Source organism: Podarcis raffonei, chromosome 1, assembly GCF_027172205.1.
Source record: "Podarcis raffonei isolate rPodRaf1 chromosome 1, rPodRaf1.pri, whole genome shotgun sequence".
In the NCBI taxonomy this organism is placed as follows: Eukaryota; Metazoa; Chordata; class Lepidosauria; order Squamata; family Lacertidae; genus Podarcis; species Podarcis raffonei.
The window spans coordinates 16652011-16678470 of NC_070602.1; the positions used below are offsets into that span (position 1 = coordinate 16652011).

A 26460-nucleotide genomic window follows, 5' to 3' on the forward strand; every position below is an offset into this window, starting at 1 on the left:
TGGCAGTGAGGCCCAGCAGGCTTGTTTACTGTAAGCTTATGCTTTCTTATAGTAAAACACTAGGACTGATCACTCTGGTATTTTTAACTTCCTTCTTTGGTATACCTGCACCAAACCACTCCCATGAGCCAACCTTTGGGCTGGTGGATCGGGACAACCACCCGCCCAGCCCAATTGGTCTATGGGCAAATTCCTCCCGGGCCCCAAATACAACTATTGATTAGTTTCATAGCAAGGTCATGCACAGGCACTGCCCACTTAACTTCAGGTAGTGCCAAAACATGAAGAGGGAAGGTGAGGCGTCTGATGGCAAACTGTGCTGCTGCTTCTGAGTGCAGTCAGCTTGAATGGATTGTCAGCACACCTGAGTGAAGCCAGTCTTCCCCAGGTCTTCTCACCAGCTTTGCCTTCCAGGTTTGCCAGGGCTGGCATGTTAAAATTTTAATTTCCTGACAAGTCCCCCATGACCGGCAGTCTCTGCAACATGAATGATTTTATACACATCTAATCTGCCCTCAGGGACGCGGGTGGTGCTGTGGTCTAAACCACAGAGCCTAGGGCTTGCCAATCAGAAGGTTGGTGGTTCGAATCCCCGCGACGGGGTGAGCTCTTGTTGCTCGGTCCCTGCTCCTGCCAACCTCCTGCCGACGTCAAGTGCAAGTAGATAAATAGGTATCACTCCGGTGGGAAGGTAAACGGCATTTCCGTGTGCTGCTCTGGTTTGCCAGAAGCGGCTTGGTCATGCTGGCCACATGACCCGGAAGCTGTACGCCAGCTCCCTCGGCCAATAAAGCGAGATGAGCGCCGCAACCCCAGAGCCGTCCGCGACTGGACCTAATGGTCAGGGGTACCTTTACCTTTAATCTGCCCTCCTCTCACTCACCTTTTCTCCGAATGACAAAGCAACAAACGTCTAATGCAGTCCCACCTTGTGGCAACCTGTTTGTTTTGGTCCTCCATCCTGCCCAGGCAGGGAGGTCATGTCCCCCTTTCAATACACAAACAAATTAAGGGGTTCCACCTATTTGGGAAGCAGGGGGAGATCTTCCGCAGCAGTAGCTAACTTCAACGGCCCATCTCCTCACTTCAAAAATGTGTTACGCTCCCTTCCTGGACTGACTTGGCTGTGTAAGAGCTACCTGTCAGTCAGAGCCCACGTGTCTGTCAAGAGCCCTTAAAAGATGGATGGCTGCCAACCAACAGCCCTTGTTCCCTGACATCCGTCAGACCATCAGTGCTGCTACATTACGCATGAAGAAACCTGTTAAGTGACTGCAACAGGATAGACACGAAGCGCGATGTTCTTTTGTGGACCTTTCCCCTTCCTGTCTGCTTAAACATTCTTCCAAATAAAACAATTTTAAAATGGCAGGTGGGTTTTTGCTTACCTTCATGCCAAACTCAAAGTGGTATTTCTCTTTCATGCGCTTGGACTAGGCGTAGCCATGGCACCTTCCAGTTGTTGCTGGGACTACAATTCCAAGCTCTGTTGGTTAGTGTGTGGTGCTATTAATGCCAAAGTTGCAGGTTCGATTCCCGTATGGGGCAGCTGAATATTCCTGCATTGCAGGGGGTTGGACTAGATGATCCTCAGGGTCCCTGAAATATGGCCTGGAAGAGCCCCAAAGGCACATAAGAGAGGCTTGGGGGTCCTGTTAGGCCCCAGCATCTGAAATTCTCTGCTCCTGAAAGAGAGCACCAGCCTGAACCAGATCAAAGTTAAAAGCCTGCATCAGTGTCAATGAAGCACAGCAAAGACACTTGAAAACAGATAAATCAATATAGCCCTTAAATATCCTTTATTAGAAAATAAGCACTGGAAAATGACTCAGAAGTAGCACGATGGCCAGACATGCTATACACAGTACTATAACATCAGTTCTCTTATTTTCCACAAAATATCACCTGCCTTTTGTTTATTTTTAAAGGAAATAAAGTTTCATGGGTTCACCACATATGATTCTGTGTGCGTATGTAGGTGAGAAATCATACTATAATGGGAGTGGGAAATTTCTTTAGGTGACAAAAACACAGTCAATTTTGTTGTCTGTCAACCAGTCCCAAAGCCAGGAAAAAAGGAAAGAAAAAGTAAAGCCAACCACTTGAAACGCCAAGAGCACACGTTGCGAAATATAAGGCTTTGGGAACAGCCCAGACGACAGTATCTTTCATCCTTATTCATTAGTCAGTTTGATCTTCTCTGGGAAGATGATATTCACCGAAAGGTTCTCGCCTTCGTTGGCCTTGAGGAAGCAATCCCTCTCCTTGCGTACCAGGTGACTGTACCTGGCATTTGCTAGCCACATTTCAAATCTGGAGAAGAAGATAATCCCAGTTGTACCCAGCACAACAAGACACGTCAGCAAGCCCAGGGCCAGGAAGCAGATCACCTGACTCTTACTGAGAAGCTGCTGCCTGTTTTCGATCGTCTCTTTTATGGTCAAGACATCTGGCTCTTGGGGATGAATAGGTTTGTGGTGAGCTTTCGGGTGCGGGTGGTTATTCGGCCTGTGTTTAGCCTCTGCACCGACGCTTGTGTTTCTGCTGGAAGAAGCACAGGTGACCCCGGCAAAGGGTGGTTTGCAAATGCATTCAAAGCTCCCGCCAGGGCGTTGGCGACACGTCCCACCATTTTTGCACAGGCCGCTAGTGCATATCGTGATGGGACTGCTACACAACACACCTCCGTAACCAGAGGGGCAGACGCAGCGGAAGCCCCTCCCGATATCGGTGCACGTCCCTCCGTTTTCACAGGGGTTCGACTCGCAGTCGTCCGTATCGATTTCGCAAAAGATTCCAGTGAAGCCAGGAAGGCACAGGCAGGAGGCGTGAGGAGCAAATCCGTTGTTGTCCACGCAGGTCCCTCCATTCTGGCAGGGAGAACTGGAGTTCAAAACAACAAAGGCAGAAGGGGAAGTCCATGAAAAAACCAGAAATGGTATTTTCCCTCCTGTAGAATGAAATACCTCCACCCCCATATATATACCTGTTACCTGAAGGAGCGTCTCCACCCCCATCGTTCAGCCTGGACACTGAGGTCCAGCTCCGAGGGCCTTCTGGAGGTTCCCTGATTACAAGGAGTGAAATTACAGGGAACCAGGCAGAGGGCCTTCTTGGTAGTGGCGCCCTCCCTGTGGAACACCATCCCATCAGATGTCAAGGAAATAAACAACTACTTGACTTTTAGAAGGCATCTGAATGCAACCCTGTACAGGGAAGCTTTTAATGTTTGATGTTGTTGTTTCCTGTATTTTTGTTGGAAGCCACCCAGAGTGGCAGGGGCAACCCAGTTAGATGGGCAGGGTATAAGAAATCATTATTATTATATCTCCAAAGCCAGGAATGAGCTGAGCTGGGGAGACACGTGCTAAGAGAGACGGAAAGTGGGGAGGGAAGGTAGCTTTGCCCTCCTTCACTCACATGCTCCTCTTGTTGCAGGAATTAGATGCTACCTGCTTGATGGGTGAATGGTAGAGGCATGTGAACAAACAAACCTGGCTGACACCATGATGCCTGGACTCCTCAGCATCTTGCATGTGAGCAACAACACACACTCCTAATCCTTCTTTATCTGAGAGCATTTTGGCACTTTTTTCTTTTGGTGGAGACTGTTGTGGTCTGCTCTGCTTGTTTTGCAGTGTGTTTGCTTGTAAGGTGGTGGTCTGGGCATTGCCAGTTTCTCTTCTGAAAAATGGGCACTTTGTGGTGCCCATGACAGTTTTCAAGTGTGCCCTGAAAGGTTGGGGACCCCTCCCCTGTATGCAGGGCCGGATTTAGGTTTGATGAGGCCCTAAGCTACTGAGGGTAATGGGGCCCTTTTTATGTCCAGCTGTCCTTTGTCAACAACAAATTGTCGCTGTTTTTTGTGTTGAATATATGCTATATGGTAATTTATGGACCTAATAGGTATCTAAAGCCATTTGCACATGCAGAATGTAGGCACCCAATATATAGAAATGAGCAAAGCAGTGATATTTTAGGGAGCAGGCTAGCAGACGGGGCCCTTTATTTACATCATAGGAGCCTACACAGCACAAAACACGGTTGCTGTATGTAGGTTTTATTTTATTTGTTTTTTATCTTATATTTTGGAAATGTACATCCAGGGTTTCTTTTCTTTAAATTTTTTTGGGGCCCACAAGAGGGTGGGGCCCTAAGCTATAGCTTGTTTAGCTTATACGTAAATCCGACATTGCCTGTGCACAAATGCATGTAGGTGTCAGCCTAATAAAAGACAGCTGTAAGACATTCACAAGTTTTTATCCATATTTACCCGTTCACTATACAAGGGCCCTTTTTCACGTGGCAGTTTTCCCCGATATATCCTTGAGCACATAAACAAATGTATCCTCCATCACCAGTTTCAATACAAGTGGTTGAGTTATTTGTACAAGGTTTTGAAGAGCAAGGATGAACATCTATATTAATAATACAAAAATAAAAAAATAAAAAATCAGCGTTATTTTTGTATGATTACTGCAATCCTATGCCCATTTACCTGGGAGTGAATCCCACTCAGTTTGATGGGACTTATACCCAAGCAGACAGGTATAGAATTGCACTATATGTTTATGAACATATGAATCTTGGGGTGCATGCACACAAATCCATTTGTAGCGCAAAACAAGCAATTTCCCCTCAATCTGGAATTCTTTACGCTCATCCTCAACATGCCATTTTCAATCTCAATTCATTCTGGATCTTGCCATCCAACAGAGCGGGTGTGGTCACTCAAGATACATGTGAAAACCTTCCCCTTAATTATGTCATTCCCCACTTAATTATGTTATTCACAGGCACATGTGTCAGGTGAATGGTGAAAGACGTGACGAAGTCAGTGGGCAGATGTGGATGCACCCCCATTACTGAGACCACTTACATCTGTTTGCATCTGTTTTGAAATGGACACACTGTGGGATTTTCAGCTTTTTGAGAAGCAATGAGAAATTTATATAACCTCAAATCTCCTGCTTTGGTTCCCTCCCAGTGTCAGATTAAAACTAAGATACCAGTTTTCCCATTTGACATATAGTTTGGCCTTAAGTAGAACTTTGAGGGTTGCCATATTCTGAAGAGCAAAAAAGAGGATGCTATGACGACTTTCGTTTTAAATACCCCTGCTATATGTAGGATATAGGAGCTGCAATATATTGCTGAGGGGAGGAGAAGAGAATAGAAAAGCAAATCTTCAGCCACCAGTTATTTCTATGTCTCCTCCAGAAATTATGGCCAGAGACATTTTGGCAAATTGAAAAAATCCACCCGGACGCAAATTTTACCCCTGAAAAAGAGGACGTGTCCTGGACAAAGAGGACACAAGGCAACCCTAAGGATCTGCTCATCTGAACAGCTGCAACTCCAAGGTGCCTTCATTGCAAAAAGGAGGGAGAGAGAATGCTATTAAAGTAACTGTCTATCTGTAACACCAGGTGGTGCTGTAACCGTATGGATCGATCCATCTGGATCTTGGGCAGAGGAAGCAAAAGAGGTTTGCAAACCTGTGTCACAGAGGCTGCCGATCCATCCTTCTTCACACATGCATTGCCACGGCTTGGCACAGGTCCCGTGCAGGCAGCCAGGGAAACGGATGCACTGGTCACAGAGAGGGCCCTGCCAACCAGGCTGACACCTAAAGAAAAGACAGTCAAACAAGCCTGGATAGCTCAGCTGGCTAGAGCATGGTGCTGATAACGCCCAAGGTTGCAGGTTTGATCCTCATATGGGACAGCTACATATTCCTGCATTGCAGGGGGTTGGACTTCATCAGGCATAGGCAAACTCGGCCCTCCAGATGTTTTGGGACTACAACTCCCATCATCCCTAGCTAGCAGGCCCAGTGGTCAGGGATGATGGGAGTTGTAGTCCCAAAACATCTGGAGGGCCAAGTTTGCCTATGCCTGGACTTGATGATCCTCCTGGTCCCTTCTAACTCTATAATTCTAAGATATGAAGTGGGGATAAGCCCTCCTCTGCAAATATAGTTAAGAGTTTGGAAAGTGTAACAGATGCGCTTCCAAAAATAAGATGGCTTGATTTGACCAAACATGGACTATTCCTCTAATGGAATCCTATACATATAGCACAGCTACATGCACACCTACATGTATTTACAGGATCACCTCTCCTGGTATGCCCTGCAGAGGACTTTAAGTTCCATGAATAATCATAGTTTAGAGGTCCCGGGCCCTAAGGAAGTCAGATTATCCTCCACCAGGGCCAGGGCCTTCTCAGTGATGGCTCCGACCTGGTGGAATGCTCTGTCCCGTGAGACCAGAGCCCTGCAGGATTTAACTTACTTCCGCAGGGCCTGTAAGACAGAGCTATTCCACCTGGCATTCAATCTCAACTTAGCCTTTTATTCTCCTTCCTTCCCTCCGCCTCCCCTTTTTATGAAGATTACCCGCTCTGGGATCCCACAGCTAATTCTCCCCTGGTCTCCTCACTGGTCCAAATAGGACTAATTTAGCCAGCTAGCCCTGGCGATCATCTAATGTTTATTGGATGGATTTCCCCCCTAAATTGATTTTTGAATTCTGAATTTATTGTTATTCACGTTTTATACTGTATTTTATGCTGTTTTTTGTTGCATCAATTAAGTGTTTTAAATTTGTTGTTAGCCGCCCTGAGCCCAGTTTTCTGAACCAGGAAGGGTGGGGTATAAATAAAATTTTATTTATTTATTTATTTTTATTATTATTATTATTATTATTATTATTATTATTATAGGGGACAAGTTTTGAAACACATATGCTTGGAGATAATGGGATTTCAAAATCATTTGCGTCTCACATCTGAGCATCACACATAGAAACCCAATTTAAAATAACATACTTTTTCTTTTCTCTGCAAAGAAAGTGGTTTTTTTTAGGACTGTTACTATCAATGGCTATTGGCGTTCATCCTTTATGGAGCAATATGCCTCGGAACAACAGTTGCTGCGAATCCTAGGCTGCTCTCGGCTTCTGTTTGTGGGCTTCCCATTGTGGCATCTGTTGATCACTGTGAGAACCGGATGCAGATCCAGCAGAGTTCTTCAGGATATCCTGTGATGCTTTACAGATCCTTTTTCCGGGGACAAGCACTTTTAGTGCTTCATATCTGGATTGTTTAATTGATTTTTTTCTAATGCATTTCATATTTTGCATTGCATAATTGCAAAACACTTTGGGGTGCCCCTGGATGTGTGAAGTGTTATGCAAAGATAATAAATTAGCTAATTAAACAATTACTGTTGTTTCATTGTGCTGGGTAACGTTCTACCTCATAATTAACATTGGTCTGCTTTTTAAGTGTTGCACAGGCCGTAAGAAATATAAATCAGGTGTGTGTGAAATGATCGCACGGTTATTAATTAAAGCATTGGTTACTGAATTACATTTTGCACACAAATATGATCCTGTTAGTTGAAAACAGAACAGAGTTTATAAGCATGATTAACTGAAACAAGCGCTCTCTCGCTTGGGCACAAAAATCTTAATTTACCTGCATTCACTTGAAACTTCACAATATCCATTTACAGGATGACAACCAGGCTTACATTCGACACCTAAAATAGTAAGATTTACAACATAATATTGCAGAAGTGCTTCTAAAAAGAGCTCCTCAGTGAAGTGAAGACCCCACTTTGATGATAAGATAAGATAAGATAAACTTTATTCGCATTAGCCAACGGCCATAGCAACATAAAACAAGCAATATATACAAATAAAAAGGACAGCGATGGGTAAAAAGGGCAATCAAATGGCCAAGAGAGCCAGTGTGGTGTAGTGGTTAAGAGTGGTGGACTCGTAATCTGGTGAACCAGGTTCGCTTCCCCGCTCCTCCACATACAGCTGCTGGGTGACCTTGGACTAGTCACACTTCTCTGAAGTCTCTCAGCCTCACTCCCCACACAGAGTGTTTGTTGTGGGGGAGGAAGGGAAAGGAGAATGTTAGCCGCTTTGAGACTCCTTCGGGTAGTGATAAAGCGGGATATCAAATCCAAACTCTTCTTCTTCTTCAAGATTATCGTTCAGATAGTGGCCCTTAATCTCACTGCACCCTCGATAAACCGAGCAACCTTTGCTGTTGTCTGATCGTTTTGATCTAAGACCCCACTTTAAAATGGCAATGTTACCCATGCAAATATTTCATTAGCAGCACAGCAGTTGACGAAAACATACGCATAGCTTTAGAACCTGTATCTGTTTTCTAAGTTTGAAACTATTTCCTTCTAAATCTTATGCTCAGACCCTGAGTGTGGCTGTTTATATAGCCAAAACAGTACAATCCATGTATAGGAGGGAGATGTCAGCAGGCCTGGGGAACTGCAGGGTTTGCAAAAACACAAGGCATCTTTAGGGGAGGGGGGCAGGGAGGAAAACACCTCAGCAGTGTAATGAGGTCTGAGCATGCTTAGTAGGGCAGGAGGGGGGCGGGAAACTTGGGGTGGGATTTTGAGTGGTTGGAATCCAGAGAAGTAGTACTTCATACTGTAACATTTTGTTGCAGCTACTACTTGTGACAAGCCTCAGAGCTGAAAACAAAACGCAATACAAACTTCTAAATAGTATTATAATTGTCATTGATACAATAATGTTTTTATTCATTAAATTTCTATCCTGAACTTCCTCGCCAAAAAGGCCAGGGTGACAAATAAGAAAACAGCAAAAGCATAAAATTTGATGTATATTTTAAAAAAGAAAAACCGCAGCGCAGAATTTCCAACACAAGTGATGCCAGTTTCAAGTTGTATAAAAGAACCCATCTGTGACTACTAATCCATTCTCATTTCATAGTAATGCCCTTGGATATATTATTCTCCTTGAAACTTTTGCTTCGAAAGAAGTCCCATGGACTTCAAGGGAGCTTACTCCTAAAGAAGTGCATTTAGGAGCAAATGTTAATTACTAGCTACTCATTCAAAAGCAGCTCCTGGCTCCAAGATGACATCCAAATAGCCCACAACATAAATACTAAATGTGTCCAACAATGATGCTTGATTGGGAAAAACTAATTTGGTTAAACTGCAAAGAAATGCAAAGGTTAATTGAAGCTCATTACGTTAATAGTGTTGTGAAATGTATCACCTAAGTAAGACAAAATAAAATCAGGCTTTGCTGCCAGAACCTGTGCATGTTTACTCGGAACTAAAATCTGCAATCCTGTGCACACTTGCTGGGATCAAGCCTCACTCACCACAGTGGAGCTTGCATCTGGGTAAATATACACTAGATTGCACTCCAAGGCCACAGTCACATTATATACACTTATTTGGCATTAAATCTTGTGGAACTCAATCCTACGAGCTATAAGACAGTGGAAAATACTATACCAGATCTTGACACCGCAATATATTTTTAAAATGTGATTGTAAAATCATACATAGATCTGGACCATGAACCAAAGTTTCTTCTGAAAAATATATGATGCATTTAAGGACAAAGTTATATTTGAACTCAACTCATTATTCTGCTTAGGAGAACAATGATCACATAGGCTGACCACAAACACAGTGAATTCGGAAGTTAACTGATACATGAAACATTTAATAGAACTGGGCATTATACTACCCCATCTCTCCCACCCCCTTTCATCTTTTGCAAAAATGAACAAGCATACCAACATCAGAGCACTGGCAGCACAATCCTATTCGTACTCAGAAGTCCTATTATATCACTGCAGTCCCTAGAAGCACTGAAAGTTCAGCTTTTAAGTTTCCCCGGCAGAATTAAGCATGCAGTTACAACTGCTCCGCTTAAATAAATGGAACTGGAGTTTATCTCCGAACGGATCATGCCCTTAAAACAAATACAATGTGTGAAATTTCTGTGCAACGGTAGCTCTCACTGAAACATGTTATTACACAAGCTGGATCTTATCAGGTGACACTTTCTCAAACACACAACCACCAATGACCTTAAACCAGGAGCAAATTGCATCAGATGGACAATGCAAATAACTTTCTGTAGTGGTGCAGTAATAAAACTGCTAGCACATTTGCAAAGCTAAGCGGGGTTTCTATGATTCTGTAAACTGAGGGGCTGGGGGAGACGGGACAGGACACAGAAACGACACTCTCCCCCTCCAATAGTTGGAAGACATTTACAACAGGAAAGCGTTACAGTGGCATAAAAGCTTTGTTTAAAAATAATACTGAGGATTGGGAGAAAGTTTGCAGTCTTTACAGCTGCTACCTATATAGGGGAGGCAACCTACCGCCCGCCCCCCGACGTGAAAGAAAACGGCAGATGGAAAAGTGGGCGTTCATTTTCAAATGAGTTTGTAAGAACTGTTTTACTAAATATCGAAAATGGGGTTATTAATAGAGATGGGTGCGAGAGAGATAGTACGCGGAAGGGCGGCCAGTTTTTGGATCTACAAGCAATGGCAGGGATACACATTTGGCTCTCTCGCTCCGCATCCCAATGGAGCGGAAGAGAGAACAAAACTCTTGAGAGCCACACGACCTGCTCCAAGGGAGACAGAAGCGCGAGCAAAGAAGAACAACAAAAGGACTCGCGAGGGACAGAGTGTGGACCCCACTTGATGCGCCCTGCCTTGGGCGTGCCACGCAAACACGAGAGGGATTTATCTACTCGCGAGTAAACATGCACAGCCTTGCGCCGGACGCCGAGGATCGACGCCGTGAGCATGGTAAAACAATATCCCGTTTTCCCGCCGGGATCTCCTTACCTTGGGCAAGAGGGATGCTAGCAAGCGGCCACAAGAAGTAACAGATGAATTTGGCAGCCTTGAACCCCATCTCCAAAAAACGCGCCTGGGGAAGGGGGTCATGCCCCACGCCACAGGGGAGGAGACGAAGGCGACGCGCGCCTCGGCTGGCTCGGCTCACGACAGCTGTCCCATCCGCAAACAGATGCGCAGCGTCTCCCGCTAGACTCCCTTCTTTCTTTCTTTTCCCAGGAAGGGAAAGGAGGGAGGTCCACCCGCGCGTCTTCCGCAGCAGGAGGAGCGGGGAGGGCTCTTCTTGCGGAGAAGGGACCCTTCCCACCCCCTCCCAAGCTTGGGCGAGCCTCTTACGTTCTGGGGAAGGAGGCGGAGGGAATGGGCGCATTCTCACGTGCACGCCGCCACCTCGCGGGGAATCCAATATTACCTGCACGTGAGGAAAGGAGAGAAATGGGGGACACCGAGGCGAAGGGGGCGCAGTGGAATTAGACAAGCCACCTAGGGACGGGGCGCCGGGGGTTGGTGGGGATGGGTTTAGGGTGGGGTGTTTTTTGGGGGGTGCATCCCTTAGCTTGACTCCGCACGACACGTGCACGCGCCCCTCTCCTTTGTTCTCCGCCTGTTGCTTCCAAGCTGGCCAATCGACACACACCGCCGGGGTTGGGGGCAGAAAGGATAGCTTGCGGGGAGTGGAGATAGCTCCGCTTCTTGGAGGCGCGCAGGGTGCGCAGGAAAGGGGCGCGCTCGCTTAACTTGGCCAGGAGGTGGCGCTAGCGAGAAAAGCCCACCTTCCTCTTCGCGAAGCTAAAGCGCTGCAGCGGCTGCGGCTGTCCGCACTGCCCGAGCCCCGGGGAGGTTCCAGCCCTTGCCACCCGCGAAGAGCGGGCAGAGGGAGTTTGCTCCAGCCTTATCGCGGATCTGCTCGCTTTGGGAGCGCGTGGCGGAGCTGCCTGGGGAGGGCGCGCTGCCTGCCCGGTGTTCACTTATCGCGTACCAGCAGAGCCTATGCGCCTTTTTTAAAGTTTACTTGTGGGTCTACATTTTCATTGCTGTTTATTTCAACTTAATATCCCTCCTAGGGTTGCCGCCTTTGTTCTGGCAAAATACAGGACAGAGCTGGGCGGTTGGGGCGGGTGATCCTCACCCCCACACCAATCTGGTGCTGAAGTGACTTCAAAACAGTTCCATTGCAATCTATTGCAGTTTAACAGGATGGCCCCTGTAGAATTGGTCACACAAATTTGTAAACCATGGACATCAATATTCCAGCTCATAACCCCTCTCTTCATTTAATCCAGTTGCCAATGACTTGTTTGTAATATCTTCATGACCCATTTACAGTACAGTGGTACCTCTGGTTACAGATGCTTCAGGTTACAGACTCCGCTAACCCAGAAATAGTACCTCGGGTTAAGAACTTTGCTTCAGGATGAGAACAGAAATCGCACGGTGGCGGCAGCGGGAGGCCCCATTAGCTAAAGTGGTACCTCAGGTTAAGAACGGACCTCCAGAACGAATTAAGTACTTAACCTGAGGTACCACTGTATTGAAGTCCCATCTGGTGGAAGCATCCTTTGCCAGGCCGTATCATTTCATATTTATTTACAAACTTGCAGAAGCCGCCTTTGTACTTGGAGGGTTCCACAAATAGGCAGAAGCCAGGCCACTGCTCTTTTTTGGGGTGGCCCCAAACTGAAAGGCACTCAGTCACCTGAGTTTGCTATTGACGGGAATTAAAGTACAGTGTATAGAGCTTTCTTGTATTTTTTTTTAAAGGATGACTGAAATGACGTGTAGGAGATGCTTCTTCTATTTATCGCAGTGTCCAGCGAACAGTAACAGAAATGTGCATTGTCTCACTGGTGCTGCTTTCTGCCCCACACTGATTTAGTGACAACAGAAGAGGCTGAGGTTGGGCTGACCCTAATTGTTTGGTTACTATAGCAATGCATTGCCAAGAGGGAGCAAACCCTTGGTTTGGAGCAGCTTTTTCTGTCATGCAATGGCGAGATCGTAAATAAAACAACAATTGAAACACTGCCATTGTAATGGGAGCTAAGCTGTCACTTCGTGGTAGGTGTCTGACATCAGCCGTGCTTCTAAAACAGCTTCGATATATCTGGCTATGAGTTCAGATGGAGTTGCAGATATATTTGTACGTCGACCATGTCACAGGTACCCCCCCAATCATTCAGTTTGTACAAACTTCACACACACACAGACTCACACACTACATATGATACGCTACTGTTATAAATTCATAGAAAATCAACCATACATTGGATCTGCACCGTTCCACTTTTATTTTACTCCATGAAGGAAGGACTACAAAATGGGGAAGGTTTGATACAGGACAGCCATAATCCCTTGAGCATACCAGCACATACACAGGAGCCCTGCCCAGTTGCTATGCCAACCCTGATGGTCCTAGACAGAAGACCATCAAGGTCACAAAGAATTTGCATATAGGAGTGGATTCAGCATGGACTGGAACAAAGGACAATGATCAGCTCTTCCCTCTAGGGGCAGGAAACTGCAAACTCCCCTTTGTCACCTGGAAAGTACTCATGGGGAGGGGGGAAAGGAGGAACCAACCAGGTGACAAGATACTCAGGTTACCTCCACAACTCCTCCCTCAACCCCTCCTTTTTGTGATGTAGTTGTGATGTAGTCTTAGGGGTGTAGTTTGGGGGATTAGTAACTAATAAAAGTTGCGGTCTTCTTTTGTTCTGGGCTTCCATTTTGCTTCATCTTGTTGTGGGTGGGAGTCCTGTCATGACAGTTTCCAATAAAGGCCAAGCCTACAGGCTGCTGTTTTGCTCCAAATTGTCCTAGTTGGTGTCTTTGTTTTTTGTCCAAGGGAGCCCTCAGATTCCTCTGTTAACAACCATAACACCACAGGCAAACCATGTAGACAATGCAAAATGGAGATTCAGAAACAAAAGGCCTTTTCTGTTCAATATGAGAAAAAATAGTAATCCAGCGGGCACTGAAGCAGATGAAAGATGTACGGTAGTTCAGAACCAGCTTGGAAATGTAGGTGAATATAAGACTATGACTCATAATTGATTCCTCCAAGGTTTCACCCCATCTGGTAGTTTTTCAAACATGGTCTACAGGCAGGGATGTGCAACCTGTGGCCCTCCAGATGTTGGCATTCAGCTCCCATCACCCCTGACCATTGGCCATGCTTGCTTGGGGCTGATGAGAGTTGGAGTTTAAGAATAGCTGGAGGGCCCCATGTTCCTCATTTGTGAGCTACAGAAAATCACATTAGGAGTTTCTCAATGTTCAATTAATTAACTAGCTAGTATCTAAAAAATCAAATAAACAACATTGCAGTCTCAGTTTCAGAGACTGATTTTTAAAACTTCTGCTCTACCAAAGAAAGAAAGAAAGAAAGGTAGGATTCGCAGGCCCCATTGGGTTTAATGAGGCTTACTTCTGAGTAGACATTATAGGTTTGCACTGCTGGGTAAATAAATGTCCATTGAGAAGTAAGTCCCACGGAGTTCAATAGGATTTTGGATGCCCTAAACTTGTGGAGAGGCACAGGCCCCACATCCTTGCCACAACTGTGAATTCCTAGAAGGAAAAATGGGCTTGAAAACTGAGCTTTATATGGATCACCCAGCCTGTTGGGCATAGCACCTGAACAGGTAACGTTGTCTTCTGCCTCAAAATAGAATAAAAGTATAAATACTTTTGCGATTGATGAGGACTACCCAAATGTGAATGGCAGGCTAGACTATTCACTCTGCATTGCCGTGTGACTGCTTGACATTTCTGCTCTTGAGGCAACCAACTTTATTTTATTTTGGATAATTAAATGACCTTTAATTAAATGGCACTGAAGCTGAGCAGCCTTGAGTGTTTTAAAATAAAAGGAGTACAACACATGCCCTCTTACTGTCTTTGCAGCAATGCTGGAGAGGAAAAATAGATTAATTATGTTGCTTTGTTTATCTTGTACTGTGTGAGGAAGTTACTTGGTGTGTGTGTGTGCATGCATGAGAGAGAAGATATTGAACCAAAACTGTCCAGAGAAATCCAAATTAACGCAACCAACCTTTTCCTAGTGTGAAATGTTGGCTAGTTAGATCATTACTCATTTCAAAACCCCTTTTAACAAATTCCCATTTATGGGGACACAACCTGAATGGGTATTGGAGATGGGGGTGAAGTTTCATCTCTCTCTTTCAGTGACACCCCCCTCCCTCTACCCCAAAAGTAGATAAAAGCAGTTTGCACCTTCCTCCTCCAACCTGGAGTTTCTTTCCAGAATCCTGACTTCATTTCCCAACTATTGTTCTTGTTAGCAAAGTCTTCCTGATATTTAACCTAAGTCTTTCCTTTTCAGCCTGAAGCCATTTCCTCTCGGCCGCAGAAAACAATCAGCTACTAAGGGCACAAGAAGATGTGGCAGCAGCAGATCCCATGCTCAGATCTGCTGGTTTTGTTTTGTTTTTGTTTTTTAAAAGAAGTTTAATAGCAACTAGGACACCATAGTCTGGTCCCACTGGGAACGGAAGGGCAGAAGGCACAGACACCAACCATGGGTGCAGCCAGAGGCAATGAGAGACACAGCCAATTAATTCTAGTTTTGTCCCCATTCACCTCATTCACAACATCCATGCAAAGTAATATGATACCACTTTAAACAGTCACATCTTCCCCCAAAGAATTATGGGAGCTGTCATTAATTAAGGGCACCAAGGGCTATTAGGAGACCCCCTATGCCCACCACAGAGCTACAATTCCCATAATGGTTTAATCATTGATCCCCTTTAACAGGGGACTGGGATTTAACCCGCACCACTCTGAATTTTGCAATGCAGTTCTCCAGTTAAGTAACGTGTACAAAAATGTATATACCAGGATAAAGTGTGTAAGAATGCGTATGTTAGAATTATAAGGGGGAATTGCTTTGCCATAATGGGTATATTAGATGTGTACATTTGGCAAGATTGGCACTAAAATGCTGCACAATTGTCATGTGGACTTGTTTTACACACACACACAACTGATGTGGGCACTGAACTGAAGACCTAAAAATTAAGGACGTGAATTAAACTGAAATGGACAAGATTTGTCCATTGCTATTCCCAGGTAGAGGGTCAGATTGGGTGTCAGGAAACCACTTTGTATCAAAATAAGTTGAGGAGGAGGCCTTGAAGTCCAACTTGTCCAACCCACTACTCAATGCAGGAAAACTAGACTTAGATTATTCCCAATAGTTGGCTGTCCAGCCATTGCTTGAATGCCTCCAGTGAAGGAGAGCCTGCTATCCCTCTAACTGGTTCCATTGGTGAAGTGTCCTTTCCATGAAGAAGTTTCTTCTGTGTTTAAGCCAAGGTGGTGCCCACCAGAAGTTGTTGGACTCCAATTCCCATCAGCCCCAGCCAGTATGGCCAATGCTCTTTCTGTGAAGTATTGTTGCCTTTAGGGAGGTATTTTTATATACAACGGCTGCAGCTCGGACTTTGGTGGCAAAGGGGTGGAAGGAAGAAGAAGTCCCAACAATAATGGATTGGCATAACAAGCTACAATAATTTGCCGAAATGGCGCAGTTGACAAATAGCCTGAGAGGCAATTCAAAACAAAAATGTATGGAAAAGTGGGATAGATATAAGATATATGTTCAAAAATACAGTAAAGATTCGCTATCTATGCTAGCATTCGATTGACGTTGGAGAGAGACTGGGTTGAGAAATAAGACCAAGGGTACATATTGATATAGGAAGGTATTAGATAAAATGTAAAGAAATATACAATAGTATGAGTACAATAGTGCAAGTAGATAAATAGGTACCGCTCCAGCGGGAAGGTAAACGGTGTTTCCGTGCGCTGCTCTGGTTCGCCAGAAGCGGCTTAGTTATGCTGGCCACATGACCTGGAAGCTGTATGCCGGCTCCCTCGGCCAATAAAGCGAGATCAGCGTCGCAACCCCAGTGTCGGTCAAGACTGGACCTAATGGTCAGGGGTCCCTTTACCTTTACCTAAGAGTACATTCATTTTTTAAAAAGGAATATACAACGGGATGGACAGGAAGGCCAAAGTGTTGGTACATATATGATTTTGGAATAGTTTTTTGACCTTGTTTCTTTTCTTTATGTATATAAACTTTGTATACATGCTGAAAATTATATTATAATAAGACTATTGAGAGTCCCATGGACTGCAAGAAGATCAAACCTACCCATTCTTCAGGAAATCAGCCCTGAGTGCTCACTGGAAGGACAGATCCTGAAGTTGAGGCTCCAATACTTTGGCCACCTCATGAGAAGAGAAGACTCCCTGGAAAAGACCCTGATGTTGGGAAAGATGGAGGGCACAAGGAGAAGGGGACGACAGAGGACGAGATGGTTGGACAGTGTTCTCGAAGCTACCAGCATGAGTCTGACCAAACTGCGGGAGTCAGTGGAAGACAGGAGTGCTTGGTGTGCTCTGGTCCATGGGGTCACGAAGAGTCGGACACAACTAAACGACTAAGCAACAACAAGCCTTGTGATGTAATAAGATAATGTTTACCTATGTAATATAAGACCATTAATAAATAAATAAAACCCTCAAAAAACCTTCAAAAAACAGTATGGCCAATGCTCAGGGAGATAGAGATGCAGTCCAAGAACATCTGAAGAGGACCACTTTGGCTACCCTTGGCTTAACCAAAAAATCTTCCCTCCTGTAGCCTGTGCCCCTGAGATCTAGACTTGCCATCTGGGGCAGCAAAGAACAAGTCTCTGTCTCATTCTAAGTAACAGCTCATCTGGTATTTGAAGATAGCTATTGTTCCCCTCTGCCCCAGTGCTTTCATAGTACCCACAAGCATTGCATCCTGCCTCCACAATCAGTGAAATTAGTGCTTCTGACAGCGAATGCTCTCATGATGTCTGACTCAGACCTGTCACACGCATTGGAACTTTGGGTTTAGCCCATTCCTATTTTACCCGGCATTAAAGGTGTCATCTTGCTTGCCAGTCACACCCAATTACATCAGTTCTTTATTCTTTCCGTGTGGGGGTACAAAGGGCCGATTAGTTAGGTGGGAGAGAACAGATTATCTACAAATAGTGATACATAAACTCCTTTTTAAGGGTGTGTGTGTGTGTGTGTGTGTTTTGTTAGTCACACTAACATAGAAATTATTCTAGTGATTAGCAGAATACTAATAGTGATCCAGAGAAAGCTGTTTATGCTTTTATATCCCTTTTCTAGAAAAAAAAACCAACCATGTGCTTAACTGTGGGGAAATGTTCACGTCCAAGCCTTAAATAGCCAAGGTTCTTGCTCCTTTCAAAAGTCCATTTCCCCCCAGTTTCGACATATCAAATGGTCACTTAAAATCAAGAAATGAATAAATGGCATTTTACTTTAATAGGTACCACCCTCCGCCCTCCACACAGACGTTGTAAAACCATTTGCTTTTAGTTCAGAACTGCAGGTAGCAGATGGACCTGGCCAATATCTTTCCCATACATTCCTGAGTGCTTTCCAGTGGCTCTCTGCAGACCTTGACATTAATGAGAGCAACTGAATCACTACGACAAGGGAACAAGAGACAAGGACATTTCCCACTTACCTTGTGTTTCTAAGGCATGTGTTAAAATAGTTACTGTCAGATTTCATTTAACGAAAGGACGGGCCAAGGAGGAAGTTGGCAGCTGATCAAAAGCAAACGGCTGCTCAGAGTTCTGACTTGTCATGTTTAATGAGCAGAGCTGTATATTATTTCTTTTTCTAAAATTAATTTTTATGGAGATTTTTCCACAAAAGATACAGTAAAAACCGAACTCATCTAAAGAAGGGAGATAAGAAGCAAACCAAGATAAAAATTAAAAAGGAAGGAAAAAAAACTATACATGTGTATAATACGAAGCCCTCTATCACAATTACATCTTAATCCTTATTCCACACACAGAAGAGTGCATAATTATCTCTGCTGACAGGAGTGCCAGCAGCTGATATCTAGTCTGCCATGATTCCTTCCTGGAAGTCACAGAGCTGTATTCTATTTCTGGCCTTTGCAGCTGCAGGTCCCAGTCCGTGGAATGCTCTCCCCAGCAAGGTCTGCTTGGTGCCTTTGCTGACATCCTTGTTTCCAGTCATGTGACGGCATTAATAATAATAATAATAATAATAATAATAATAATAATAATAATACCCTACCCCACCCATCTGGCTGGGTTTCCCCAGTCACTCTGGGCAGCTCACAGCATATATCAAAATATACTAAAACATCAGACATTTTCCCGATACAGGGCTGCCTTCAGGGCTGTCTTCTAAAAGTCAGACAGTTGTTTATTTCCTTGACATCTGATGGGAGGGTATTCCAGACTAGCATAACTATTTGTCTATCCTGTGCTTTCTGCTCAGGTCCATGCTTGCCAAGTATCAGGGACTATGCTGAGGGGGGCTGCACTGAGGAGGAATGGTGGGAGCCCCCCATAACCCTGACCATTCCCTAGGCCAGAGGGGGAAAGCTGGGAAATACTGGGTGAGGAAAAGCTAGAAGAAGAAACACCAGAAGAAAGACAGTTAACAGATTCAGTGTCTTTGGGCAGCATTCCAATGCCCCCATCACCAACGACGAGGAGACCCCTGAGAGTGTTAGAACAGAGAGCGCAGCGGCAACAGACTCAGATTACAAGTCATAGGAGTGACATAGATTAATAGGGATGGAGGGGGTAAGCCTTAATTGGGAGCACCGCCATTTCTAGAGAGATGCATTCTTTTGTCTCTCACTGTGATTATTAAAGAAAGTAACTGGTAAGAATGTTCCTTTTGTTTGATCTGCTTATTTACTGCCACTGGGGGAGGGATCCGATTCACCAAAGCCTGACACCGAGCAAGGATTGTTGTTGTTGTTTTCGTCCCACCTCTTTCCCCAGGAAAACCTGCTGCTTACCACTGAATCAGAACAAATGTCCATCCACAGAAAACCCAACTGATATTTCTTCAGATTCAGTGGTAAACAGTGGGTAAACAGGCTCATGCTTGGAAACTCAGACCTGTGCTGACAAATCGTGGCACAAACTGAAGTCTCCGTGACACTTTAGGCTGCAGGAATCCAAACATCCTTGTAAGAAATTCCAGTGTACATGTTCATTTGGCAGAAGAGGGGAAAACAGGCCATTGCAAGGACAGGCTTGGACATACACCATGTCCAAGACTCCTTCACTTCACAGACATGCTGATGGGAGTGGGGCTACCCTATGCCAGCTGTGGAATTGGCACAGCTGACTGCCTCATATTTTGGTTGGGTGTATCCCAGCACAAGATGGGATGCGGGTGGCGCTGTGGGTTAAACCACAGAGCCTAGGGCTTGTCGATCAGAAGGTCGGTGGTTCGAATCCTCACGACGGGGTGAGTTCCTGTTGCTTGGTCCCAGCTCCTGCCAACCTAGCAGTTCAAAAGCACATCAAAGTGCAAGTAGATAAATAGGTACCGCTCCGGCGGGAAGGTTAACGGCGTTTCTGTGCGCTGCTCTGGTTTGCCAGAAATGGCCTAGTCATGCTGGCCACATGATGCGGAAGCTGTACACCGGCTCCCATGGCCGATAAAGCGAGATGAGCGCCGCAACCCCAGAGTCGTCCATGACTGGACCATAATGGTCCGGGGTCCCAGCATAAATGGATGGTAGGATTACTCTGGAAGGCTGCAGTCTTATATACCAATTACTAGCGAATAAGCCCCTTCACTTGCCTCTGGGTAGACATGCCTTGGGCTGTAGTGGAATTCATTAAACCTTGGACTGAATTTTCCTATTGCTCTCCAGATGGAGATGCAATATGCAAATGTATTTGAGAACTAATTAAGGGCCATATTAGTTTCACACTTTTTAATGCCTTAGCTGAGCTGCAATGGCTTATTCGGCTACACTCCTTGGTTCATTAGGGATGCAGCAAAATCTTCACACTTCTCAGTAAACACCTCAGTGGATTAGGAATGGTTTAGCATGCTGCACAGACTGTCCTGTGAGTGGATCCAGGCAGTAAGGCTACATGTGATGATCTGACACAAGATCAGCGTGGACCATCCTGTTTCAATCATCCTGAGGTGAAATCAGAAAGGTCCCACGCTGTGAGTGGGCCATGCACTCCCCACCCAGCTTCAAAGTCTCTATTTCGGGGTCTAGGGAAGGTTGTGTGAGGCTTCCAGAGGCGACTGCATGATTTCACTGGGCTCTCATGAGATCTCACCAGAAGCTGCTGCAACCACTTCTTCTCGCTTCCCTGGCTGCAGTGGTGGGGAATGTGTGCCAATGGAAGCACCCCTTGGCAGCAGCGGAGCAAACCGATCGGGCACCTGGGGCGGTGCACGTGTCCTACGCCCAGCGGTGGGGCCAGCCGTCCACAGGGTGAGGTGAGGACACTCCGCAGGGCCTCTGAGGAGTCTGCCTGCCTCCCCCCCCTCAGCCAGCTGCCCTACAGCTGGGGGGGGGGAAGGCAGCGGGAGGAGCGTTTGGGGTAGTGCAGAGCCTGCGGGCACCCAAGCCACTGCGTCACTCCCAGGAGAGACGTGTGGCTCAGGCGGACTGCAGGCCCTGCGGTGAGTGCCACCCAGCATTTTGTCACCCCCCCCTCAGTGGTGACACCTGGGGACTCCGCCCCCACCGCACCCCCCTTCCTTCTCCCCTGCCCCTTGGATTCCATTTCCTGAAGTGGCTGCACCAGTCTGCACAACCCTGCAAAAGATGAGAGGGCTTCTCAATTTGACAACGCACATACATTTTTGCAAGTAATTTTCTGTATTATAAATATTTTTCTACACCCATTAATACTGTACAGCCTTTCTCAACCTGTGGGCCCCCAGATGTTGTTGAACTACAACTCCCATCACCCCTAGCTAGCAAGGCCACAGCTCAGGGATGATGGGAGTTGTAGTCCATCAGCATCTGGGGACACACAGGTTGAGAACCGCTGCATTAATACATTCAGTTCTGTGCCTCCCCCGCCCACATTTTGTACACATTTCTTGGTTAAAGAAATGGAACACAAAATTCAAAGGCGTATGAATTTTGGGGATAGTTGCATTTTGGTTTATATATTGACTCAGGGAGTGCCAAATAGGCTGGCGATTAGAAGGCCTTTTCTGGTAGCCAAGTGTGGCCAGCTGCCATGCTTGATCCTCCATTACTCTTGTTCTGATTCCTTGTGATTCCCTCTCTGCCACCAGTACCACTTCCCAAGCTGGCAGCAACTAGAAGACACACAACAAAGAGTCCACTGAAGAAGTATGGGGAACTTCAGACCTGTGGACCAAATACCAGAATTGTAGCTTTGGAAGTGGCCCTGAGGGTCATCTAGTCCAACCCCCTGCAATGCAGGAATCTCAGCTAAAGCACCCATGACAGATGGCCATCCAACCTCTGCTTCAAAACTTCAAAGGAGCGTCCACATCCTCCCAAGGGAGTCTGTTCCACTGTCGAAGAGCTCTTTCTGTTAGAAAGCTTTTCCAAATGTTTAGTCAGAATCTCCTTTTTTGTAACCCGAAACCATTGGTTCGAGTCCTAACCTCCAAAGCAGAAGAAAACAAGCTTGTTCCCTCTTCCGTGTGATAACCCTCAAGATGTTTGATGATGGCTATTGTATCTCCTCTCAGTCCCCACTTCTCCAGGCTAGACATACCCAGCTCCTCCGAATGCTCCTCATAAGGTTTCCAGACCCTTGACCATCTTGGTTGCCCACCTCTGCATACATTCTAGCTTGTCAACATCCTTCTTAAATCATGGTAACCAGAATTGGACACAGGATTCCAGGTGTGGTCTGACCAATGCGGAATAGAGTGGTACTATAACTTCCCTTGATCTGGACACTATATTTCTGTTGATGCAGCCTAGAATAGAATTAGCCTTTTTTGCTGCTGCATCACACTGTTGACTCATGTTAAGCTTGTGGTCCACTAAGTCCCCTAGATCCTTTTCATATGGGGACACCTAGTAAGCTAGGTGTCCCCCATCTCATATTTGTGCATCTGGTTCTTCCTGCCTGAATGCAGAACCTTACCTTTGTCCCTACTGAAATTCATTTTGCTAGCTTGGACCCAGTTCTCCAATCAGTTACAGTCATTTTTAGTTCTTGAAGTCCTAAATTCTCACACAGAAGTTCTTCTGTCAAATGATCTGCAGAGCTGTTTTTGAGATGGAGAGACATGTAAGTACAGTGAGTTTGCTGGCTCCATTTCTTAGAATGGTGTGACCTCAGGGGCATTGTAGAGAATGTATAAAGGCAGCTTGCAGGCACAGATGGCTAAGTGCAAGGCACCAGAGCAAAAAACAGTGCCTTGCTGGGGCACTAGGGACACACAGCTATTGTAGAAAGGGAAAATTCACATTCATTGGCATGTGGCCCAGGAAAGTGGTGAACTCTCCTTCCTTAGAGCTTTCAAAGTAGATGCTGAAAGGACATCTATAAAGGATGCTATAATTATGTTATTAATTAATTAAATTTATTATTATCCTGACTTTCTAACGCCAATAGGAGCCCTGGGCAGCTAATAAGAGCTGTAAAGAATTTCACATCAAGGTAAAGGCAAAGGACCCCTGGATGGTTAAGTCCAGTCAAAGGCGACTATGGGGTTGCGGAGCTCATCTCGCTTTCAGGCTGAGGGAGTCAGCATTTGTCCACAGACAGCTTTCTGGGTCATGTGATGTGACCAGAATGGCTAAACTGCTTCTGGTGCAACGGGACACTGTGACGAGTGTCAGAGCGCACGGAAACGCTGTTTAACTTCCTGCTGCAGCAGTACCTATTTATCTGATTGCACTGATATGCTTTCGAACTGCTAGGTTGACAGAAGTTGGGACAGAGTAATGGGAGCTCACCCCCATCACGGTGATTCAAACTGCCTACCTTCCAATTGGCAAGCCCAAGAGACTCAGTGGTTTAGACCACAACACCACCCTCATCCCTACAAATTCACATCTAGCAACCAATGTGCCCCTTTGGTTTCAGACAGTACATGAGTAAAGGTAAAGGTAAAGGGACCTCTGACCATTAGGTCCAGTCGTGGCCGACTCTGGGGTTGCAGCGCTCATCTTGCTTTATTGGTCGAGGGAGCCTGCGTACAGCTTCTGGGTCATGTGGCCAGCATGACTAAGCCGCTTCTGGCGAACCAGAGCAGCACACAGAAACGCCGTTTGCCTTCCTGCTGGAGCGGTACCTATTTATCTACTTGCACTTTCACATGCTTTCGAACTGCTAGGTTGGCAGGAGCAGGGACCGAGCAACGGGAGCTCACTCCATCGTGGGGATTCAAACCGCTGACCTTCTGATCAGCAAGCCCTAGGCTCTGTGGTTTAACCCACAGTGCCACCCACGTCCCTAGTACATGGTTAGACGAGTCTATAAAGCTCAGGACACAAATTTTCACAGCCTTCTAGCGCCTATGGTGGCTCATTTACCAGAAGTAATGTATTTAGTGTTAACTGTGGAAGTGTGTACTTGATTCTGATCAAACCAAGGCTTCTATGGCAAAATATACACCAGGAGACTTATTTTCAGCTCCCCTAACCCACTATTCGATTGATGGTTAAATGGTGTCAAAGAGGGGAAGGGGGTTGGACTGGATGGCCTCTGGGGTGTATTCCTGGTCTACAGTGGTATGATTCGGCTACTTGATGTACTGCCTCAGGTGCATGGGCTAAAGCAAAGGGGAAGGAGCTCCCCTGAGATATCAGGTGTGTTTCAATGAGGGGGCCTCCTTCTTTATGGCAAACAAAGGGTGGTTCAGGGAAGAAAGACAGTAAAAAAACGATCGAAGAGGCAAGCAACAGGTTGAAGCAGTAGAGAAAACTCAAGTTCCTTTTAAAACGATGGTAGAGAGTCACACCCTTCCCTGCGCACACACACACATCTCATTTTTTTATTTTTTATTTTATTTTTTGTTCTTCTGCATCCTTCCCCTGTGATGACTACCTTGGGTTATGCAAAGGGAACGATGGGTTCATTTGCATGCAGAAATAAAGTGATAATGAATTAGCTGCCTAAGTCCCTGCTTCTTATTCTAGGGAGAAGATGAGAGAGCTGCTCATTTACATTTCAGGTCCCCTCTGGATAGAGATGGTGTTATTCAGCCTCTCACTTCTCTTTAGCCGTTAACTCTTCCTTGGCCTGATCCCTGGATTTGTGACGTCTTTTGCCCTTTCTTAGGGACGCGGGTGGCGCTGTGGGTTAAACCACAGAGCCTAGGACTTGCCGATCAGAAGGTCGGTGGTTCGAATCCCAGCGATTGGGTGAGCTCCCGTTGCTCGGTCCCTGCTCCTACCAACCTAGCAGTTCGAAAGCACGTCAAAGTGCAAGTAGATAAATAGGTACTACTCTGGTGGGAAGGTAAATGGCGTTTTCGTGCGCTGCTCTGGTTTGCCAGAAGCGGCTTAGTCATGCTGGCCACATGACCCGGAAGCTGTACGCCGGCTCCCTCAGCCAGTAAAGCGAGATGAGCGCCGCAACCCCAGAGTCGGCTACGACTGGACCTAATGGTCAGGGGTCCCTTTACCTTTACCTTGTCCTTTCTTTGGTTCATGCATGGGTCCTATCTGTAGCTAAGGGTATTTTCAGCAAACGTTGAAAAATATTTTACAATAAAGGAGGAGCCTTAAAAACGTAAGCATTTACCTACAGGGGTGACTCGTCTTCCCCTGAAGGCCTGAGTTCTTAGCACTAAATTTGCTATAGGCTTAGCTCATTCTGACCCTTTCCCTTATACGCTCATTAGTGTTCCTTGAATAGCTCGTTTGAGGATAGGAAGTTGCAACTGTGTTGTACCAATAGGAAGAACATTGGCCCAGCAGTAACAAAAGCTTCCTGTCATCTTTCGCCTTCGTGGAATACACTTCCAAGCATTTTTCAAAGCTTGGGGTTAATGCACGTTATAATTATGCTTGTCTTAGCACCATTAAACTTCTGCATAAGTATAGCATAATTACACCTTCATTATAGAGTTCTCAGTTGCAGCCGTTTCTCCCACAGGAGGGCTACCGTGCTGTCATCTCAAAACATTTTTGTAATCAGCCTCTCAAGTGAGAGATTAGCATTGGCAAGTCCTTAAATTCTTGCCTGTTTGAAACCTGTCTCTCTCTCTCTCTCCACGCCCCCCCTTCTTATATTCAGTGATGGCACCCACATCCACAAAGTAACATGTCCTTGTCAGTGCCTTGAAGTAGATCAAGACGATATAGCACCTAGCAATATTTAATTAGCACAGTAAGTGGGTGTAATAATTCAGGATCTTCTTTTCCTCCCCTGTTGAACCAAGCCTTCAAAGTAGATGTTTTCACTCAAAGCTTAATTTTTCTTATGGGTGACATTTTTCCCAGAAGGAAGAGGTTTTTGGAGGAGGAATCAGAAAGCTGAGCAAGGAGAGTGATGATGTGGAACTTACTAGCAAGCTGAATTATTCTGATTCAGATGGGAACAATAGGACTCACTGCAATATTTTATATTTTGTAGAAATTGCCACCCCACCCTTCAAACGAATTCCCAGGGTGGCAGGTGTGGGGCTGTAAGAATTTTATATCCCGTAAAACACCCCGTTGTTTTAATGAACGCTAGCAGGAGTGGAGATCCTGCTGATTCTCAGGTCTTGAGAAGCCCGTTTCAGATCACCTTGAAAGGGACTTCAGCTGATTGTTGCTTCTTGAGAAGCCCCTTTCAAAGTGCTCTGCAAGACACCTGACCAGGGGAAAGTCACCCAGTGTCAATTGACTGACAGGTGGCTGGCTCCACCTACCAGACAAACATGGGCGGTGAGGGGTGGGGGAGATAGCAATCTAGGCTGCTGGCCATT

The 26460-nt window shown here is 45.7% G+C and overlaps 1 protein-coding gene across 1 annotated transcript; it reads right to left on the minus strand.

The window, feature by feature from the left end:
* Positions 1–1782: 1782 nt before the first annotated feature.
* Positions 1783–11151, minus strand: DLK1 (delta like non-canonical Notch ligand 1). The gene is made up of 5 exons (XM_053373205.1): positions 10675–11151; positions 7483–7546; positions 5499–5629; positions 4274–4418; positions 1783–2883 (listed from the first exon to the last, which is right to left on the minus strand). The coding sequence occupies exons 1-5, from the start codon at positions 11054–11056 to the stop codon at positions 2175–2177; spliced, it is 1431 nt and encodes a 476-aa protein (XP_053229180.1). The 5' UTR covers positions 11057–11151; the 3' UTR covers positions 1783–2174.
* Between the last annotated feature and the right edge of the window lie 15309 nt (positions 11152–26460).